General features: G+C 41.1%; 1 protein-coding gene across 1 annotated transcript in view; it reads right to left on the minus strand.

Moving 5' to 3' along the window:
* Positions 1 to 270: 270 nt before the first annotated feature.
* The window catches only part of SLCO4C1 (solute carrier organic anion transporter family member 4C1), a 51,134-nt gene continuing 28,759 nt past the window's right edge, over positions 271 to 22,645 (minus strand). Inside the window, exons 7-13 of the mRNA XM_054986775.1 lie at positions 18,437 to 18,581; positions 14,007 to 14,202; positions 12,028 to 12,181; positions 10,406 to 10,587; positions 6,279 to 6,343; positions 5,238 to 5,375; positions 271 to 3,071 (exon numbers count right to left, since the gene is read on the minus strand). Coding sequence (XP_054842750.1) covers positions 2,947 to 3,071; positions 5,238 to 5,375; positions 6,279 to 6,343; positions 10,406 to 10,587; positions 12,028 to 12,181; positions 14,007 to 14,202; positions 18,437 to 18,581 — 1,005 coding nt within the window. The 3' untranslated portion in view covers positions 271 to 2,946. The remainder of the gene's footprint in view (positions 3,072 to 5,237; positions 5,376 to 6,278; positions 6,344 to 10,405; positions 10,588 to 12,027; positions 12,182 to 14,006; positions 14,203 to 18,436; positions 18,582 to 22,645) is intronic.

Here is a 22,645-nt window from a genome sequence, read left to right on the forward strand (position 1 = left end):
CCTGATTTTAATGTGATTTTATATTGCATTTATATCTGATGTGACCTGCCCTGAGCCCATTCGCGGGGAGGGTGGGCAAAAAATTGAATAATAATAATAATAATAATAATAATAATAATAATAATAAATCTCTTGTACTTTGGAATTAATGTTGAAACAGCATTTGATATAAAATTTTAAATGAAGCTAAATCATACAGTCTTATTCAGCCATCAAAAATGATAACAACTGCAATAAAAACAAATTAAAACTAGATTTGGTGGAAGAAGCTTTAATTCAAGTATTTAAAAAGAATGTCTTAATAAAATACATTTCATGAGTCATTTATATGTTCTGATAACTGTCTAAAATAAATACTTGCTTTCATTAAAAATATTGTTCAAAAACAGAAAGAGCCAACAAGAATTCAGTCTGTTTTGGTATATGTGCACCGAGTTATATATTAGGATTTTAAAATACATTCATTCATGCAACAAATAGTGCAAAAAAACTGGCATCTCAGCAGCAATTTCAGACATATTGGTAACTTGCAATGGACAAAACCATAACCACACAGATCTTAGGCACACTTGGTGGGAGATGGTGGTTTGCACTGGAATCTCTTGACAGTGTCCTTTAGGATATAATCTAAAGATTATTGCTTCCAATCCTGCATACAAACTCTTATAAAATGTTGAGTTCATTGATTTCTGGGGGAAACTGTGCAAAAACAGGCACAGACGATCGGTCAGCTAGCTGTGATTTGGAGAATTGTGTGTGCCAGTTCGATGAAAGGAACTGCAGCACAGCAAAATAAAGTATTCTTCACCCGTTGTGGCAGCCAGAGACAGAGGGATCTGAGAAGTTCATCAAAGGGCTTTCTTCATTAAAAGACATTAAACTCCATGATGTCCTTGTACAATGCTTTGGATACCCATAAATGGGCTTTCTGGATTGTGGTCGGTCTTTGGGTTTAAGAGAATTATAAATGTAATAATTTGCTTAACAGAACATACATTTTATATTTATGAAGAAACAAAAAAGTGTTTCTGAAAGTTTTTCAATATCTGCAGTTGAAGTCCTTTAATATACTAATGGAACATACAGATTAAAAACTGAGAACATATCGGTCAGTGTTTTCTTACCCTGCAGATGTCTTTGCATTATGAAAACACATATAGCAAGGTTTACTGGTTTGCACTGAATATTACCAGAAAGTTGATTTGCTGTTAAGTAATCAAAACATTGACACAAAGCAGTAAAACTGAAGAAGTTTACGAAGAAGCAGCAGGACAGTATTGTGCTTATGTGACAGATATCCTAATGATTAGCTTCCAAATGTAGAGCTTATGGTACATTCCCTCAGCACCCCTCTGTAGCTACTAATCCCAGAGATCACTTTGTGACACTCTGGTAAAAGCAGGCAAGCAGAGTTATGAAACATGGTAGTTGTATCATTGTTCCACAATCTGTATCCCAAACAGCAGTTTTGTTTCATGACCATTGAGGCAGGAATAAATATAACAAAGGCATTTCCATTAGTGGAATGGGGCTTCTTTCATTTCCCCTTGCAGTTGTAGCCCACGATAGTTACTGAAATACTGGGGGGCGGGGGGGATGAGAGGTATGGGAAGGGTCTGCAGTAAGACAGTTAAAATCCACCACCTCCTGTAATAGCAAAAATTTACCACAGGATTCAAGCCACCAATACATGGATGCCAACAATCCCAGATAATAATAATGAGGAATCTCCTGAGCAATATTTCCAACTATTGTGCACAGTTAGAGCTAAGGGGGAAACAGATCTTTTCTCTAGAGCATTGGCAAAAAAAAAAAAAGATTATAATCACAGAAATTTCCATTATGAGTCAGTACTCTGGTGACCACATTTTTTTTGAAAGCGTACATCCTGTAATACAACAGAGACATCTGCCAGAGCAGCTGACCACATGTGAATCAGTCACAAATACAGGAATACAGGATTCAAAAATACTAATGACTCATTCAAGTGATTTTCATATGTAAAGCTTAAGAGTGAGAATACAGCAGCCAACTGTTGTATAATTATACCCAGTTTCTACAAGATCAAAGTACTGAAATTTTGTGAAATCTGAAGATCAGCAAAAGAGGTGAGCTTGCTTAAAATCATGAACAATAGGGGGGGTGACAATGTGGATAGTCTAAGAAAAGTTTATAAGATAAAAATTCTTTTAACATGTAAAGGAATGTAAATATTAATCCACATTCATGCCTTAAGAAATAGTTGCATGAATATATTTGCAGAACTTTGAGCTTGTGCTTTATTAGCACAAAAATTGCATATTTTGTAGGTTTGCTGAAAATATTGTCAGAAGGTTAAACAATGAAAAATTAATACTTGAATCCACTATACTATCCCAGCCCAATGTCTCCTACCTGCCATGAGATTATATACAGCCACTTATGGGCCCCTGCTGAGTCTGAAACCCACAGGGATTGTAGGGGGACAATCATTTGTGATCTAGTCCCTCCACATGCAGCTGCCATGATATGTACATCTGTACTGGTTGTGTGGATGGCCCCAGCTGTCATTTCATGGAAGAAGCACCTCCCTGTGAAATCAGCAATGACATGAGCCCACTGATGGTTCACATGCTTCTAGAGGGATTGCTGAGTACCTGAATTGGGCAATGGAATGAACTGACTAGCCTAAGAGGCTAGCTCTGTTGATCAGAAAGGTTTAAAAAGTGCCATTTCTTATTCTAGAATGTTCCATGTTATTTTGTTTGAATGAACTGGTGTTTCAAATCATTGTAATAAATCTTACAGCCATATTTACTTTTTTAAAAAAATAGGAGGATTATTCAAGATCTGCTCCAGTGCTGGTATTGTTCAGGCTCGGTAGGTCTAGTTGGAGTGTTTTTAAAAAGCTGACTCTCAATCTTCAATTTTTGAGAGTTTCTGTGAGAGCTTTAGTTATTCATTATGCTACAGTTGTACACTCATCTCTGTTTCAATGTCCTTCTGTGAAGCAGAAGTTTTAACTGGTGGAGGCTTATATAAGACAAAGGCTATAACAGTGAAGGCAATGGAAATCACTTTGCAAGTTGCACCTGAAAGAAAAAAAAATATCTGTGTATTTATTTAACACAGACCCCTTTCTCTTTCCAAGAAAAACTCAGGGTGGTTCAAAGAAACATCACTGCAATCAAGGCATCACAATTAAGTATACAATATGATCCATAAACAAGCCAGGACTATCATCTACGTTCATAATGAGCAGAAGAGCCTCAAACCACAAAATAGCCTTAGCCCTGATTCTCATCAAAGACAATTAGCCCACCTTTAGTTGATTAACCTACATTAAAGTAATTCAACAAAAGTTTCAAAATAAATAAAGCTAAATCCTTCTGGAGATCTTTCTGAAAAACTTGGCAGAAATAAAAAATAAAATAAACCACCACCACCACCCCCTTGAGTTTTATCAGTGGATACCTCAACTATAGCTTTGCACTACCACCTTGAGCAGATCTACTCAGAATCCTATCCAATAGGCCTTACTCCCAGGAAAATGTTCTTAGAATTGCACTATTTGTTGCTCAATCAGTTGTTGTCAACTTTAAATCAGAATGGTCCCATTGGAATTCATGGGACTGAGAGACAAGTGTACATTCACAGTGCAATCCTAAGGAGAGTTACATCCTTCTAACTATAAAAATAATACAAGCAGCAACCATCAGTTTTCCACTTTTTCAGAATTCCCCACTGTCTGCCATTTTTGTTTCAGCAAACTCAGCAGTGCCTAAATTGGTGCTCAATCTGAGATCCTCGCTACAAGTGACATCTTACACGCGAACGGCACTTGATCATTTTCGCAAGTCTTTCTGGGAACCGAAGTCCCTCTCCCCCACCCCTTTTCTGTTCCTTTCCCTCTCTGTTAGAATGGCTGCCTGAAGAGACAGAGAAAGCCTACGGCAACACCAGCTTTTGCAAATCGTCTTGCTGGGGGCTGGGGGATGCTCTGGAGAAAGCTGACATGTCTGTGAAGTCGTTCCCCTCTCTGTTAGAACTGTTAGAATCACTGCCTGAAAAGTCAGAGAAAGCCTGTTTTTGCGAATTGTTCCTCCAGTCACAAGCTTGCTCTCAATGATCTTTGGGGGCGGGCAGCTGCAACTTTGCTAATCGTCTTGCTGGGGGGGGGGGAATGCTCTGGAGAAAGCTGAGAAAGTTGCAGTTGCCCGCCCCCAAAGATCATTGAGAGCAGGCTTGTGACTGGAGGAACAATTCGCAAAAACAGGCTTTCTCTGACTTTTCAGGCAGCAATTCTAACAGTTCTGACAGAGAGAGGAAGGACTTCACGGACATGTCAGCTTTCTCCAGAGCATCCCCCACCCCCCAGCAAGACGATTTGCAAAAGCTGGTGTTGCCGTAGGCTTTCTCTGTCTCTTCAGGCAGCCATTCTAACAGAGAGGGGAAGGAACAGAAAAGGGGTGGGGGAGACGGACTTCGATTCCCAGAAAGACTTGCAAAAATGATCAAGTGTCGTTCACGTGTAAGATGTCACTTGTAGCGAGGCTCTGAATTTGAATATGTATCATTGGTTCTATTTATTTAAACAATTTATTAGCCATTTCTTCATATACTAAGCAGTTTACAATACAATTGGTAAAAACAAAGAAATTCAATAAATATTTAAAAGCAATAAACAATGAAGTAGCAGATAAAACCAGCATAAAAATGAAGGAAGGGATCTAAAAAATGGCACATACGATAACATAAAATGGAGAAGGCCAATCAACAAAAACTAAACATTAATTAGGGAGAAAAACAGCAATGTGAAGGAAATTCTGCCCTAAAAGAAGGTTAGCAAGGACCACAACTGCAGGTGCCCAAAGCATAAAAGATTAGGCACCAGACATAGGTCTATGGGGAGAATATTCCATAGCCACAGTGATGACTGGTGAAGCCCTGCCTCTACCTGCCACCTGCCTGACTTCAGAAGGTGTAGGCAAGAAGAGTAGGGCATAAGATCTTGATCTTATTTGGTGGCCAAACTAATCTTTGATAGCTGCCTGTTGGGTGTCAGCTGTTGCCCCTTTAAACCAAAGAACAGCAAAGGGGAATCTTGAATCTCCAGATTTGCTTAATGATGATATAACAATAGCTACCTCTTTTCAATATTTCCATCCATTTTTCCTTTGAGGACTTCTTCATACAATTATGCAGGCCAGACCTATTTAGAGTATTTCCATTATAAAATATTAATGAGACCCACTTACTTATACCCATTAATGTATAGGCCATTAGATGGTTATTGTAAACCCAACAGGCTCCGCTTTTGCCACAATTATCTACAGACCACAAAGTACAGCTATTGTCAATCGCTACGCCAAACAAGATTGGTCCAGGTATAGTACCTACAAAAGAATGAAGAGTACATAAAGAATTAGCAATTTAAGCTCAAAAATATGACATGATATTTATCAAATGAAATATGAGACATCGTAAGGTATCATTGAAATACATAATGTCCTTGTACAACCAATCAAGATGGGATTCTATGAAGGAATTGTCAGACAAATTAATAAGCAATGGCATAACCACAGACTTGATCAAAATACTACATGGATTGGTGGTGGAGAGTGCCCTCAAGTCATAGTTGGTGAAATTTTCAAGGCAAGCGACTAACAAAAGGTGGTTTGCCATTGCCTGCCTCTGCAGCCCTAATACATAAAGAAGGGAACAACCCAATCATATAGACCAATCTCTTTATTGAATGTGGATTACAAGATTTTTACAATGATAATGGTGAAAAGATTAAGAAGATGTATTTTAGAAGTAATTCATGAAGACCAAACAGGATTTGTCCTATCTGGAAGGCCAGTAAGGAGAAATCGCCCATGGCTCAACCATAGGACTGGTGGAACATCTCCGTTTTACAGGCCCTGCATCCAGTTTAGCTGTTGACCAAGAAATGATCTGCTCTCTTGCATAATTCACATCTTCCATCTTATTTTGTGGGTGAAGGGCATACTAGGATATGCATATTGCTTTATTCACAAGTGCTTGTCCATTTCCTTAAGCCACTTACTCCACCCACTATGGCAATATAGACTGCTCTGGTGTAATGTTTAATTCTGCAAAATTCTTGCCAATGATTTCACATGAAAGTATACTTTAAAATTAAACTTCCAATGTTCAGTGAAATTTAACAATGACAGAAATCAATCAAGATTCAAAGTATTTCTCATGTAGATTTCTACCCATGAAAGAGAAACATCTGCATTTGCCTAGGGCACATATCTATAAAAGAGACATACCTATGAGTCGTAGAAACAACATGTGAACACCCATAGCAAATGATCGATGCATATCTGGTACACATCTGTAAACCAAAACTGAGGTTTAAGAAAATGAGGCCAAAGCAAATTTATAATCTAGCATTTCCTCAGTAGATATCATTTTTTGAAATTGTGTTTCTGACTCCTTTATAAATATGAATCTTTCCTTTTTCTGTAATATTGTAAATGCATTACTGAGTTCATTAACACAGGAAGCTGCCTTATTCTGAGTCAGACCATCCAAGTCTACTCAGACAAGCAGTGGCTCTCCAAGGACTCGGGCAAAAAATCTTTTGCATCACCTGCCACTGCATCTTTTCAAATGGAGTTGCTGGGGATAAAAGCTGGGAACTTCTACATACAAAGCAGATGCTCTGCCACTGAGCCACTTGCCACAGAAATACTTGAGGCCCTAACAATGCAATTCTAAACACAGCTACACCCTTCTAAGTGCATTGGCTTCAGTGATTTAGAAGGATGCAACTCTGCTCAGGACTAGAGATGGGCACGAACAGAAAAAAACCAGAACATGATGTTCATTGTTTGTTGCCATCCATGAACAGGAACTCACGAACAACCACGAACATGGCCCTGTTCATGAACATGTTCATGGTTGGCTGTTTGTGGGGGCCAGCAGGCTCTCCTCCAGCCATCATCCAAGTCAAGATCCCTACTGCACCACTCCCAGAAACCTGACCTGAGCAGGCACCAGGAAAGATACCAGCGAGAAGAAATGGATGCTGCCCTCTTTGAACAGACTGGCAGAGTATCCAGACATCAGAACCTTGTAATTATGGGTGACTTCAACTTCCCCGATGTGTGCTGGGAGACAGGCTCAGCAAAGCGTCATGAATCACGCAATTTCCTGACCGGCCTGGCCAATAACTTCCTTTTTCAAAAGGTGGAGGAAGCTACAAGGGGTTCGGCCATACTAGATATTAACCAACAGGGAAGAATTGGTAGATGAGATGAAGGTGGTGGGGACCTTAGGGGGAAGTGACCATGTCCTTCTTGAATTCCAGTTGCTATGGGGAGCCAAGGAAGTTCATAGCCAGTCTCGTAGGTTAGATTTTCGTAGGGCCAACTTCGATGAACTCAGAGGCTTGATGAGAGTCATTCCGTGGGGGAGTGTGCTGGAAGGGAAAGGAGCGAGTGAAGGGTGGGCCATTCTCAAACACGAGCTTTTGCAAGGTCAGGCCCTCACTATCCCAGCAAGACAGAAACATGGTAAGGGCTCCAAGAAACCGATGTGGATGCACAGAGAGCTCCAGAATAAGCTAAGGGAGAAAAAGGAAATGTTCAGGAAATGGAGAGAAGGACAGACCTCTAAAGAGGAGTATATGAGGGTTACTAGGTACTGCAGATCAGCCATCAGAGAGGCCAAAGCTCAGTACGAGCTGGGTCTGGCCAGGAGGGCTCGCTACAATAATAAAAACTTCTACAGATATGTGAGAAGCAAACACAAGGTAAAAGAGGCAATTGGATCACTGTTGGGAGTAGATGGAGAAACTCTGATGCAGGACAGAGAAAAAGCAGACAGGCTTAATGACTTTTTTGCCTCTGTTTTCTCCCTGAAGAACTCAGGCACATCTAGAGATAGTAGAAAATGTGGCAGGACACCTGAGTGGCTAATTGACATTGACAGAGAGGTAGTGGAGAGGCATCTGGCTGCACTGGATGAATACAAATCCCCTGGGCCGGATGGGGTGCACCCAAGAGTGCTGAAAGAACTTTCCAGAGAACTTGCAGAACCCCTGTCCATCATCGTCAAGGCCTCCTGGAGGACTGGGGATGTGCCACAAGATTGGAGAAGAGCGAATGTTATCCCAATCTTTAAGAAAGGGAGGAAGGATGACCCAGGAAACTACAGGCCGGTCAGTCTGACTTCTGTAGCTGGGAAGATATTAGAGCAGATTTTAAAGAGATCAATCTGTAAGCATCTGAAGGACCACTCAGTGATCCGGGGAAGTCAGCATGGTTTTGTTCTTAACAGATCTTGCCAGACCAACGTGGTTTCCTTCTTTGATCGAGTGACCAGCTTACTGGATCGGGGGAACTCTGTTGACGTGATTTATCTGGATTTCAGTAAAGCTTTTGATAAGGTTCCCCATGACATTCTGATGGGAAAACTAGAAGACTGTGTAGTAGACTATAGGGCAGTTCGGTGGATAGGGAACTGGTTGGAGGACCGCACTCAAAGAGTGGTGGTCAACGGCGTTTCATCAGATTGGAGGGAGGTGTCCAGTGGGGTGCCGCAGGGCTCGGTTTTGGGCCCGGTACTTTTCAATATTTTTATCAATGATCTGGATGAAGGAGTGGAAGGGCTGCTCATTAAATTTGCTGATGATACCAAATTGGGAGCGGTAGCAAACACCCAAGAAGATAGAATTAAAATTCAACAAGACCTGAATACTCTGGAGAAGTGGGCAGCTGTGAATAGGATGCAATTCAACAAAGACAAGTGCACAGTATTACATCTGGGCCACAAAAATGAGAAGCACAAATACTGGATGGGGGATACACTTCTGGGTAGTAGTATATGTGAAAGGGATCTTGGGGTAAGAGTGGACTGTAAACTGAATATGAGCAGTCAGTGTGATGCGGTGGCAAAAAAGGCTAATTCAATCCTGGGTTGTATCAAAGGGGCCATAGCGTCGAAATCGCAGGAGGTCATAGCCCCTCTCTATACTGCCTTGGTCAGGCCACACCTGGAGTATTGTGTGCAGTTCTGGAGGCCTCACTTCAAAAAGGATGTGGACAAAATCGAGAGGGTGCAGAGGAGAGCGACAAGAATGATCAGGCGTCTGGAGACTGAGCCCTACGAGGAAAGGCTGAGGGCCTTAGGAATGTTTAGTTTGGAGAAGAGGAGGTTGAGGGGGGACATGATTGCTCTCTTTAAATATTTGAAAGGCTGTCATTTGGAGGAGGGCAAAGAGCTGTTCCAGTTGGCAGCAGAGGGTAGGATGCGAAGCAATGGGCTAAAACTACATGCACAAAGGTACCGGCTGGACATTAGGAAAAACTTTTTCACAGTCAGAGTAGTTCAAAAGTGGAATCAGCTGCCTAGGGAGGTGGTGAGCTCCCCTTCACTGGCAGTTTTCAAGAAGAGGCTGGATGAATACTTGTCAGAGATGCTTTAGGCTGATCCTGCACTGGGCAGGGGGTTGGACTAGATGGTCTGTATGGCCCCTTCTAACTCTATGATTCTATGATTCAATAATAAGTAATAGCTTGGCCCCAGAGCCTGGCAGCAGCCCTGGAACTTGAAAGGATAGATCCCTACCGCACCACTCACAGAAACCTTACCTGAGCAGGAAGCTGGAAAAGTACCAATAATAAATAATAGCTTGGCCCAGAGCCTGGCAGCAGCCCTGGAACGTGAAGAGGTAGATCCCTATCCCACCACACACAAAGAAAATGCAAGCTCCAATGTACTCACTCTATCAAAATGCCAACAGCAACTGTCTCTCCACTGTCTGCAAAGTCAGAGCTGGAAGCCCCCCTCCCCGCTGGTCTTTGCTCCCTTGTTGTAACAAATTTGGAGTTCCACACTTGAAAGGAAGACCTGCCTATCAAGCTAAATTGGGCTTAGATTGGGGTTTCCAGAGCAACAGCAGGAGTTCAGACAGAGTTCAGACAATCCCTGCCTAAGTTGCCAAGGGAATTGATTGCAGGTGCCAGACTGTCTGGCTTGATGAACAGCAACGAACAGCAACGAACTAGGCTTGCAACAACCACCTGTTCATTTAGAATGGGGCCTCATAAACAGCTTGTTCACAAACAGCAGATCGGGCTGTTCATGGCTTTTTTTTTGTTCGTATTGCTGTTCGTGCCCATCTCTAGTCCATATACTCTAAACATAACTTTTTGCTGAACAAGTTGCAGCTTAAGATCCATATAAGTAACTAATGTAGCATTTACAAAACTATTAAAAATATCCCATTATACTAATGTTTTTAACCAATTACAATGTAAATTAATGTAAAATCTTAGCCAGCCCAAACATCCTCCATCCCAGCCTGCTAAAATCTGATCCTCTCTAAAATGCAGAGATTTAATACATTTTATAAGGCTCTAAGAGTGGGACAGAAGCAATATAAAAATACCTGAGAATGGCCACAGTTGTTGGTGTAACAGCCATAAAAGTAAAAACAACTGTAAGAAAGAAGAAGAAAAGAAATGCAGGCAGGGCTGTACACTTGGATGTACACTTCCCAGTAATGGCCCCATTGGTAAAATTGTTAAATGCGGTTTTAGGATTCACAATGCAGGAGCAATTGCTGTATACCTATAAAGATATAAACAGGAACATACAATAACCACCAACAATGAAAGTTTTATTTATATATATATATATATATATATATCCCTTGTTAGATGATACTGAAACAGAGCACTGAAAAAATATTTGTAGGACTGCATTCTTTTATCAATTCATAGTTCTTCTTTGGGTATATAGGTTTTCTTATGGATTTAAAAGTAAGTACTAATAAATTGAACTATACACAGAAATACACTGGCAGCCAATGCACTGATTATAAATTTGAGCTAACATGAGTTCCTCATGCTGCTCCTATCAATATACAAGTATATTGCATTAATATTAGTTGATTTGTAGTTTATATGTTGTCTTCCAGGGTAATTTCATGTAGAGTTTGTTACAGTAGTTGAGCCTTAAAGATACTATAGCATGTATAAAGGAGGACAGGTCAGTCATATCCAAGAGGAGAGCTCACTGATGGGCTAAGAATAAATGCAAACCACATGCTGTGGCCATTGGAAACCTGCTTCTCCGGCAAAAGAGCTGGGTCCAGTAATAACTCTAAACTTTTAAATGAACACGCCATAGAAATTTGCATCACACCTAAAAATGAAAGTGCAGTTCACTCCAGAACCCCAGCTTTACTGACGACATCTGTCTTGTCAGGAGTTGGACTAACTTTCAGCTTGTTCTCCCTCAGCCCCAGCTTGCCAGACATTGCCCAAGGAGAGAGAGTATCATCTAGAGGCTTACTCAGTGAAATATATAGCTGGTTGCTATCAGGATAACAACCATCTCCAAAGCAGCAGATCATTTCATTTTAAATCCACACATTTACATTAAAAATATATATGAAGAAAAAAATCAGGGACAGCATTGAACCCTGGGGAACTCCCCACACCAGATTCCATGGACATGAGTAGGGTTTAGGGACGGCACCATTCTTTTAGCTGTTTGTTTAGATGTATGGGTTTTAATGTTTGTATTCTACTCTGTTATTGGTTTTTAATGTCTGTATTTCATTTTAATATTGTATTATTGATTTTAATATTTGTATTTAATATATATGTTGTAAATTGCCTTGAACACCAGACTTGGTGAAGAGGCAGTATATAAGCTGAATAAATACATAAAATAAATAATATAACTACGTTAACACCAAGCTGAAGAACAACATGCAGGACAGAACCTCTGTTGCTTAGGGTCAAAGCAGAACCACCAGTTTAAGATTCATGAATGTAGCTCGTGTGGTGTTTTTAGAGTAAATCTCAACTGTACCAAGAGAATAGGGAAGTGATTAGGTTAGGACACAGGAGTGGAGGGAAGAAGTTTAACCCTCTCCCCATACCTCTGGTGAGAATCAAATTCAATCTGTAGTTATAGTTATTGTCAGAACAGAATCTTTATCAACACTCTTCAAACCCAGAGACCCATGGAAAGTTTTGCATTCTCAGTGTATGAAACTACCTTTCCACTTTTTTGAATAGAAACAGAGCTGCATCCTGCATAACATGGAGAAAAATACTGGACTTCGTCTGTGCCACAAACTGGTAAATAAACTGAACGCAAGCAGCGGCAGTTCATATTACATGGTGCAGTTAAGTTGGATAACATGCCTGTCCTGAAATAGAAAAATGAGAATTAAATGAGGGTTTTTTTAAATATTCCATAAGAACCTACTCCAAATCATTGACTATAAATTATAAGTGTTCAATATTTATAAATGTCATAGATATAATGCTTTATTTATTAATCTCTATAAAGAGAAGGCAAAAAAGTAAATGGAAAACAGGGCAATCCTAAGAAGAGTTACACCCTTCTAAATCCTTGAATCAATAGGTTTAGAAGGGTAAAAATATGTTCAGGATTGCACTATCAATTTGATCTTTCAGTGTTAATATCAGAGATTCAAAATGTCAGCCCAGATTTTAGTTCTAATTGTTCTGGTGCTAGCAAACTATCTTTGATATTTCATACAAAAATAAGAATCTGCATTACAGTTAGACCACTGGTCTATTTTGCCTATTAACCTCTACTCCAACTGGCATCAACTGTCCAGAGCTTTGGAGGTCTTTCTTCTCAGCTGCTCCAAGATCCTTTTAACTGGAGAAGCCAAGGATTAAACCTGAGACTGTCTAAATGCAAACCTTGTGTTTTTCCCCTTTGACTCTTTCCACAATGTAATCAACTTTATGATTAGTCATAAATGGCTTGGGCCAGGGCTCTAATTCAGGGAACCAGAACACAACAGAAAATCATGTGCAAGCTACTGAGCATGGGAAACCCTACCTCCTTGAGCAGCCTGATAGGTAGGCCCTCTCAAGGATAACATACTGATAACATGCTAGGTGGATCAAGCTGTTAGGGATGAACCATGCAGAATTAAAAGCAGTGTATCTAACCCTGTGTACCAAACACATTTTGTCCTTTCATAACAGGCATTTGTTCACACAGTAAGGCATATCTGTGTGTCGAAACCTGGACAGAGACACATATTTATAATTGTTCGTGTATATTAGTCCATAAACTTTACCAAAAAGGTCCTGCTTTCACGTAGAAATATCAAAATACTGAAGTTATTTTGTGGTGGTTATTTTCTGAATGTGTGAGAAAAATATTTTTCTGGGTTTTGGTCTTTCAAGATCTATACAAATTTAAGCTAAAATCAGGCAGATTTTCAAAAGATCAGCCATTAAGCACCCTCAAGATTTAACTGCACGGTGCTATTACTGGTTTTAAAAAAAATTCAATTCCATCATGTGCTATTTGTATATCATTATTTCAAGCCTTCCAACTCACGGTGAACTACTAAAGAAATTATGTTAAGAGAGTTAGAATACAACATTAGGTATTATATTATATCCCCTCATTAGTTAAAATCTTCTCAAAGCAGGATAAGGAGTCAAGAGATTAACCGTTGCCATGGAATGACATTTGACACAGGTAGGGTAGGCCCACCACAAGGCAGTGTGAGAGTTCAGACAGTCTACTTCAGGCAGCACATTTAGAGGTATCAGCAATGGGCAGCACAATGTAGTGATATTATTTATTATACCATATGCCTACATGATACCAAGTAGGCACGATTTGAAATTTCTGCCTCAGGCACCAGATGTCTTGTTTGTTTCTGAAGCTCTGCTTCTTTCAGCACTATTCTAAGCAAAGTTATGCCCTTTTAAGTCCATTGACTCAATGAACTGAGAAGGGTGTAACACTGCTTAAGACTACATTGACTATATGTCTCACATCTCATTCCAGAAACAGATACAACCTTTAACTGATTTGGCTTCATTGTTCTTTATATATTCTTGTATGTGTTTGTTCTTTATGATGTATTTCATGTCTTAGCATCTTTACACTGAGAAAATGGTACATATCACAAAATAAGATTATTATTATTTTGACTATTGCTTAACAAAGTAGTTAACACTTAAAGATATACTTACCCATTATATGTTTCAGATACACCTGCAAAGGGTTCATTTCCACATTTGGCAAACAAAAATACCGAATTTAATGCAAGCGCTATTGAACATGTAATGGCAATGAATTTGATTACGTTTTTGCAATCCAATTTCAGCTTGGAAACCAATGTACCACTTATGATTTGGCCAAGAGCAGCTCCTGGGACGAGGACAACTCCTGGAGAGAAAGAAAAGGTACAGGGTTTTTTTTTTAAAAAAAAAAAAACAGCTAAAGAAAAGCTAAATGGTGACACATTTTAAAAGCAAATTTCAAAAATTCCATCTATAGGACTTATCTGAAAGTTAAACCACAACTATATAACAAACAGTTACAAAAGACTAATCAATTTGTTATGGTACAAGCTTTTATGAACTAGATACCAATCCAGGTGTCTGAAACAAAGCCTGGTGCCAACTGTGTCCCCATATTGAGTGAAATGACACTGTCACCAACCCAGCAATAGCAGCCATACAATCAAGAGCTAATACGGCCCTCCCAGCCAGCAGTCGAAGGCTGGTAAGGATGGGGGCCGCTTTTGCAGCCCCGGAAAGAGAAAACGGCTTCTTTCCTCCTTGCAAAGCATGGGCTTTTAGGGGGCGGGGCTAAGACTCTACAAGGCAGCGCCGCCCCCTTTTGCCCTTCCAGTTTGCTTTGCACGCTCGGCCCACCCTCCCATCCATTTACCAGTGCAGGAGAGCCGGTCGCTGTTTGTTGGGGCCAAGTAGGATTTTTTTCTCCTTTTCCCACACTGGCTATTGGGGAGAGGAGTTTTTCGCCTACCTTGCACTGTGTACTGAGTTGTGTTAACCCGTTATGGTGGTGCTGTAAATAGGTGGTCATGTGGCAGGATAGAGTTGGGGGAAAAGGGAGCGGGCCGGCAAGCACCCTTGGCTTATCCCCACTAGGGGGATTGGGGTCCGTCATAATCGGCTGGTGGGCTTCATGGCGACCAGCTGAGAGGGCAGACTTCTGTGGGGACCCCCCCCCTGTAAAAGTCCTTCACTCGGGCTGTATGGCGGAGTGGTTGGAACTTCAAGGGTGGATTCATTTGCCTGGCTGACCGGGTTGCAGCCATGCGCAGGGATGGCTCGCACCCAGGGCAGTGGGGCTCTCCCAGACAGGTCAAGGCGGCAGTCCTGGCACGGACGCCAGGCTTGATCTGTACTGCAGATAGATCCCTTGCCATATTTACAGTTTTTTAATGGTTTAATAAAAGTGACCCTTTAATACCCAAATGCCTTGTGTCTGCCTCTTTATTCCTGACTGGGGGTGCAATATGTTATTTGTGCAAGCAATGCCCTTCAGCCATTGACATTAGCCCAATTAGACTGTATGCAAAAAAATGTAAAGTGGACACAAAATAAACGTTAAAAAAGAAAATATTTAGAAACTAATGGGTAAGTTATCTTAAACTTCAAGACAAAAGTTGTCATAATGTCAAAAAAACCTGGATGCTACTATACAAGTCCCTCTGAAGAAGCACAAGTGAAATGCATAGGGGCAGATAATGGAATAGTTTCCCCCACCGCACCATTTTTTTCATCTTTTGCAAAACTGCATACACAAAAAGCCTGAAGACATTTCAAGACATTTCAGTGATAATGTGATGGATCTTCCTGGTTTGGCTGAGCAGCCTCAAGTAGTATGTCTCTAGTTGTGGTTTTAAAGTTCTTTTTCGTCCCACCCTGAGAAGCAGTTATATTTTTGGCTTTTTAGCCCAGCCCAAAAACATGATGGGGAAAAAGCAGGAGCCCTCTTCTTCTGTGTATGAAATTTCACTAGAGGCTGAATAATATTAAAAAGAAACAGAAATTTTATTGTACAGGCAGGGATGGAATAAAGGCAGTCAGGGAATAAAAGTGCTGAGGTAAAACTTGCTGGTAGAACAGAATACTCTTTACGTTTCAGGCAAAACAGTTTCCTTTAAGCTTAGTTTCTATGTTTTTAATTCTTATTAATGAGAGGTGTTTGGCTCAATACTTTGGTTTCAATAACAATGTTTCTTCACAGAGTTCCCCTTTTAAACTTCAGAGGAGTTAGCCGTATTAGTCTGTAGTAGCAAAATAAAAAAGAGTCCAGTAGTACCTTTAAGACTAACCAACTTTACTGTAGCTTTCGAGAATCACATTTCTCTTTGTCAGATGCATGGAGGGTAAGAAGAAACTGGTCAGATATATAGGTGGGGGGGGGAGTAGATGCAATCGGTGGCTTCTGATAATGGGATCAGTTTGCTTCTGATACTGAAATCAGTTACTTCCGATAATGAGATAACCATTCATAGTCTCTATTCAATCCAAGCCTGACTGAGTCAAATTTACTTATGAATTCCAATTCAGCAGCTTCCCATTGGATTCTGTTTTTGAAAGGTTTCTGTTGAACTACAGTGACCTTTAAGTCTTTGATGGAATGTCCTGATAGATTGAAGTGTTCTCCCACTGGTTTCTGGGTGTTGCCATTTTTAATGTCAGATTTGTGTCCATTTATTCTTTTGTGCAGAGGTTGGCTGGTTTGTCCAATGTACAGAGCAGATGGACATTGTTGGCAAATGAGGGCATATATCACATTGGAGGATGAGCAGTTGTAAGAGCCAGAGATAGTGTAGTTAACACCATTGGGTCCTATAATTGTATTTCCTGGGTAGATATGAGGGCAGAGCTGGCATCTGGGTCTGTTGCAGGGTCTGGTACCTGTGCTGGTGACTCTGCTAGCTGATTCATGGTTGTAAGTGAGAAGTCATTTAAGGTTGGGGGGCTGTCTGTAGGAAAGGAGAGGTCTTCCACCCAGGGCTTGTGAGAGAGAGGCATCTTTTTCCAGGATGGGTTGTAGATCACTGATGATACATTGGATGGGTTTGAGCTGGGAACAATAGGTAACAAGTGGTGTTCTGTTGTTAGTTCCGTTAGGTTTGTCCTGGAGCAGGCTGTTTCTGGATACCAGTCTGGCCCTGTCGATTTGTTTCCTCACTTCATTTGGTGGGTACTGTAGCCCCAAAAATGCTTGTTGTAAATCTCTTAAGTGGGAGTCCTGATCAAGAGCATTGGAGCAGATACAATTGTAACATAAGGCTTGGCTGTAGACAATCGACCGAGTGGTATGTTTAGGATGGTAGCTGGAGGCATGTAGATATGAGTATCAGTCAGTGGGTTTCCAGTATAAAGTGGTATTTATCTGTCCATTATGTAGTTGTACAGTAGTGTCCAGGAAGTGTACCTGTTGTGTAGAGTGGTCCAGGCTCAGGCTGATAGTAGGGTGAAAGTTGTTGAAGTCCTCATTGAGAGATTTCATCAAGACTGATTGCATCTACTCCCCCCTCCCCTCTCCACCTATATATCTGACCAGTTTCTTCTTACCCTCCATGCATCTGATGAAGAGAACTTGATTCTTGAAAGCTTATGCTACAGTAAAGTTGCTACTGGACTCTTTCCTTTTAAACTTAGATTTGCAGATATCAGTTCAACACAGTTTTCCCTTTACAACAGACTCAGGGTCCTCCTTAGAGCCAAACTTTCTTCTGGACACCGGGCAGGAATTCTTCTTCTTCACTTAAGAAGACATAGCTCTATCCATTTGGCTTGAATGGGAGTCTCCACTACCCACTCACTCTTCCAATAACATACACCCAGTTCCATCTTGGATGTGTTTCAGCTTGTGCAGGTTTTGATACTTGGATTTTTTTCCCCACTAGAATTATTCCTCAAAACACAGATGTTATAGTTAGGGCAACTGATACTTGTCTGACCCTCACATTCTAAGCTCCCTAAACTCCAATTCCTAACTGAATGCAAAATCCTGTCAGCACCAACTGTCACCCTGAAGGTGATTCTGACGAGCCAATGAGAGAGGGGGGAGCAACCTGTCAATCAAGTTCTTATTCCAGGAAGTTATTAACTCCTTCCCTTCCATCTCTGAGTGCTGCACTGTGGAAACCTTTCTTTACATTGTATTGCACCACAAATTGCAATGTCATGTTTTGCTCCTGCTAGATATTCTCTCAATCACCTTGTCTATTTTATGTGCCATAGACTCTCCACACATATACTTTCACAAAGATTTTGTACAAATTGCCGAACAACCCGAGTTTGTGTTCAAGCAAACCTCAATATCTTGTGGAAAAAATGGGTTCTACTTAAAATATTATCCCTGGCAATGCAGAGATGTAAGAAAGCAAGCTCATGGGGAGATAAAAGTGTAAGAAATGACAACCAGAATCAAGGCAAGTGCTAGGGCAGATCCACAACAGGGATCAATTCAAAGGTAAAATCAGTTGCAGGTCAGACTCTGAGCCATTAAGTCTGATCAAAGATAGCAAAGCAATACTGCATAAAGGACATACCGTCTGCTGGGTGATTTCATTTAGGCTAATGTACATTCATACATTCAACAAGAATCTTTTCAGTGACAAATTCATTACCTCCTAAAGTAGCTGAATAGCTAGATGAAAAACCAAACTGATTTTCGATAAATTTGGGTAAGAATGTTGCAAAGCCAGTGGCAACTAAGGCTTCTACTGCAGCAGCGATTACAAGACACATCAACACAGGGTTCCTCAGCATGCTCTGGGAAACAGTAAAACAAAGAAAAAGAGTTTAATTCTCCATTGTGCATTTGCCAATGCTGCATAAATGACATGCCCTCTGCTAGGACCTAATGACAGTAATCCATGCAACGGTCACCTCCAGGCTGGACTACTGTAACTCGGTCTATGCAGGGCTTCCCTTGGGTCTGACCCGGAGAATACAGAGGGTCCAAAATGCTGCTGCTCAAGTCCTGATGGGTGTTCCATACAGGACACATATTACACCAATTTTACAGCAGCTTCACTGGCTCCCCATGGAATTCCAGATCCATTTCAAGGTGTTGGTTTTAACCTTTAAAGCCCTATACAAACTGGGACCAACATACCTGAGGGACCGTCTCTCCCCGTATGTGCTCCAGAGAGCACTTCATTCAGTGGATAAGAACTTACTGGTGATCCCTAGCCCTAGGGAGGCTCATTTGGCCTCGACCATAGCCAGGGCCTTTTTGGTCCTGGCCCCAACCTGGTGGAACTCTCTGTCTGAAGACATCCAAGTCCACTAAGATCTTGTGTCATTTCGGCAGGCCTGCAAGACGGAGATGTTCCACCAGGCATATGGTTGAGGCCAGTGTCAGGACCATCATTGAGCCTCCCACTGGTCTCCAGTATTAGACTACATCTCATCTGTCTGTCTCCTTCCTCTCTGTATGCTGGGGGCAGGAATGTGCAGCCGACCATCTGAGATTTTCGTGTATATATTATTTTAATTGTTGAATTTTACTGTAAAATTTGCTATGTAATTCTATTTTATGATTGTTGTACTCCATCCTGAGCCCGCTTGTGGGGAGCGTGGGTTAAACATCAACTAAACTAAACTAAATTAAGTTATTTCATTTAGGTCAATGTACTAGCCTGGTTTTCTGAATGACTCTTCACATGTTCTCTTTTTTGCTACTTAATTCTGTTATTTCCTACCAGAAACTCTCTGAACATGAGCAACCTGAAGAAATCTCATGTTAGCCAAGATATGTTTAAATCTTATTAAATTGTGCAAAAGTACATCTTTACATTTAAATTCCTTGCACACAATACAACAACTGTATTCAGAGATCATGAAAAACTTGTATGTTTAAATTACAGTTTGTGCAACAGGCTCTGTTCAGTGTACCAGACAACTGTAATAACTTGTTTGTGTGTAAGTCTTAATTAGTCTGTTTTGTCTCTTTCCCATCTCTCAGCAGAAAGAATACCACTCACCCAGGTGGGTACAAGGAGTAGTGTATTCGACAAAATCTGGCTTGTGAATTCAGATCTTTCAACAAACCACAGTTTGCACTAACCAACTTCAAACCTATTTTTGGACTACCTGCGTTCAGTTAACCACAGTTTATAAATCATAAATGTAACACTATCTGAATGCAGCCGAAATACATAATGCTTGGTCATGTTGTCACAAAACAAGGGAAAGATTCTCTTGAAGATTTAACAGGCAAGCCATTGCCTGTGTACTATACCAGAACAATGTAGCATTTTTGCAGAAATCAAATAAGCACAGTTGGCCCAGAATTATTTCATCCAAATCAATGCATTCATCCAGTCTGCTGCTCCACAGCAACAGGACAGCAACCAGCTGTCATCAAGGCACTAGCCACAGAATAGACAATCTGCCCAGTTGTTAGTTATCTGTTGCCCAGAGCAACAATATATTAATAATGTAAGGGTTAAACTGAGATCCAGTATGTACATTATTTGTGATAATCACAGCAACTTTCTGCTTGGTTGTGATCATACTTCACAAGTTTGTGCTCATATATTCCATAATCCACTCTAGGAGAGAACTGTAGAAGGAACTGTGCAAATTGGTTCAAATTCTGACCATCCCAACAATTCAACACAAACTCCACCTTCTGTTGCTATGTTGTGCACTGAACTGTTTTCAATAGCAAGTGCTCTTTCTAAAGCCTTATTTGGTACTATGTCACATCCCAGCAACAGTGTTTGTACCTCCCTCTCTTCCTGCTCTGATGCAGCAGGCAGTCTGAGAAAGAAGTCTAAGGCACCAGCTACTCAAAACTCAAAAATCAAGATGATGCGGCTTTGGGCTGAGTCAGCTTGAAACAGGTTTGTAGCCAGCTGAGTGGTGGAAGTCCACAGCAGCTTCACAAGGTAAACTAACCTTTTGGAGAAGAGCACTGACTATCAATAGTGCCTCCTGAAATAAGACAAGTATCGTCAACAGGCCTGGAGAAAAATGCCCACTCCTTTTAATAGAGGTGTAATGTGTGGAAATGGGCATGAAGCTTTCCATGGCATGGAGGTAAATAACTTCACATGGTAAATAACATGCCATTAAGCCTCGATTAAAGAGGCAACACGTTTTTTTTTCTCCAGACAGTTGGCAACCCCAAATAAAACAGTTTAGTTACAAATACAGAGATTGAGCAGGCATGACAGGGGTATATTTTATTTACTTCTAATTCCTTGCTGTCATACTTCAAATGGCCAGGAGCTGTAATATTCTCCAATCTTACTGAGAGTGTTCCTTCTAGGAGGGTATTCCTCTTAACATGTTTTGGTGGCAGAGACTAACTTTTAGTTTTCTTTCTCTCCACTGGGAGGCACCCTCCTCCAGCCAGATCCTCCCACAGCTGTCTGCTGTCTTGAAGGATGCATTGATAGTCTGTTAACGTCATCCTAAGCAGGCTTACACTCTCTATAGAAAGAGCTTAGAAAGGAGTGATTCTGTGGCACTGTGAAACTAATAACAGAATTTAGCAAGCAATTTAGAATGTCAGAAAATAGAACAGTGAGAAAAAGCTGGTCACCAGAAAAGAAAGACAGAGCAGTGCAGAATAAGTAGTAATCATAGCGATTGTCCTTACTTGGTGGGAAGTTAAAACTAAGATTTCACCACCACTACCCCTCAGACAGGATGTGGCAGAGGCAGCCACGGTTCCAACAACTAACAGGGATTGGATCACATCAAGACCACTGCAAGGGAAAGAATACATTTTTTAGTACGTGTCAAGTGAAATTTAGGAGCCTGGTGTGGGGGAGCACCATTCCTTTCTAAATTCTTCTTCGAGGAATTCTGGAAATGAGAATATACATTCAGATTCCTTGCATCTAGGGATCAACTGCAGTCCCCTCTTGAGGGACCTGTGAGGTTATTAGAGAGGTCTAATACTTTCATTGGTCTGATAATTGAGGGAATAAGATCTTCTGGGGCAAAACGGCCCTTGGCTGTGCAGGGGGAGGAGGTCCTAGACAGGCATCTCCTCATCAGAGACTCCCTTTCCTCTTTATCTGGCAGATATTCTGAATCATCTGATCAAATTAACCTATCATCCTTCCTTGAATGTGGGTACCCTCCTAGAGAGCGAGAATGACCTGTTAGATTAGGAAATTTTTCTGGCTGGCCTGGTTAGTCAAGCTGAGCTGCAGGAGGGATGGCTTCCTTGTGTGTGCTGTAAAAGTAATTCTGAACGACATCATTTTCTAGTGTCTGATGCATGTGTGGATTGCTGGAAGTAGAGGGAGAATTTTGCTGGAGAGTCTTGTTTGGATAGCTCTTTCCCCCCTCTAGACTGGTCTGCTTTGGCACCTTGGTAATTTCCTGGTAATCAAGAAATCATCACCCTGGCCATTCCCCTGAGGCTGATCCATGGCTCTCCACTGAACTGAGCCACCTATTGCCACCCCCAGTGGGACAGTTCAGATGTGCGGCTCTTTTAGACCCTTCAGGCCTTCCCTCTGCTTCCACTTCTGAGGTGGGCAGCTGAGATTTCCCTCTACCATGATCAGCCACTGGTTTTTGCAGGACCCTCTGGCACTGTGGCTTCAATATGAGGTCCTCTCTGGAGGAGCCAATGGCCCTGTCTGATGGATGAAGCTCTGACATCATGTTAGCTGAGGTGGCCAAAGATTTTATGCCAAAATGGGCAGGGAAAGGATTCTAGTTTGTTTGCCCAGGAAGGCAAAAGGAGGGAAAAGGAAAAGATGAAATTCTGAGGTTTAAAAGTAGCTAGAGGAAAAGAAGCTAGAAAGGGGGAGAATGCAAACCCTAGGTGGAATGAAACTAACCACCAACTCTCTAAAATCCCT

This window comes from Eublepharis macularius, chromosome 8 (assembly GCF_028583425.1).
Source record: "Eublepharis macularius isolate TG4126 chromosome 8, MPM_Emac_v1.0, whole genome shotgun sequence".
In the NCBI taxonomy this organism is placed as follows: domain Eukaryota; kingdom Metazoa; phylum Chordata; class Lepidosauria; order Squamata; family Eublepharidae; genus Eublepharis; species Eublepharis macularius.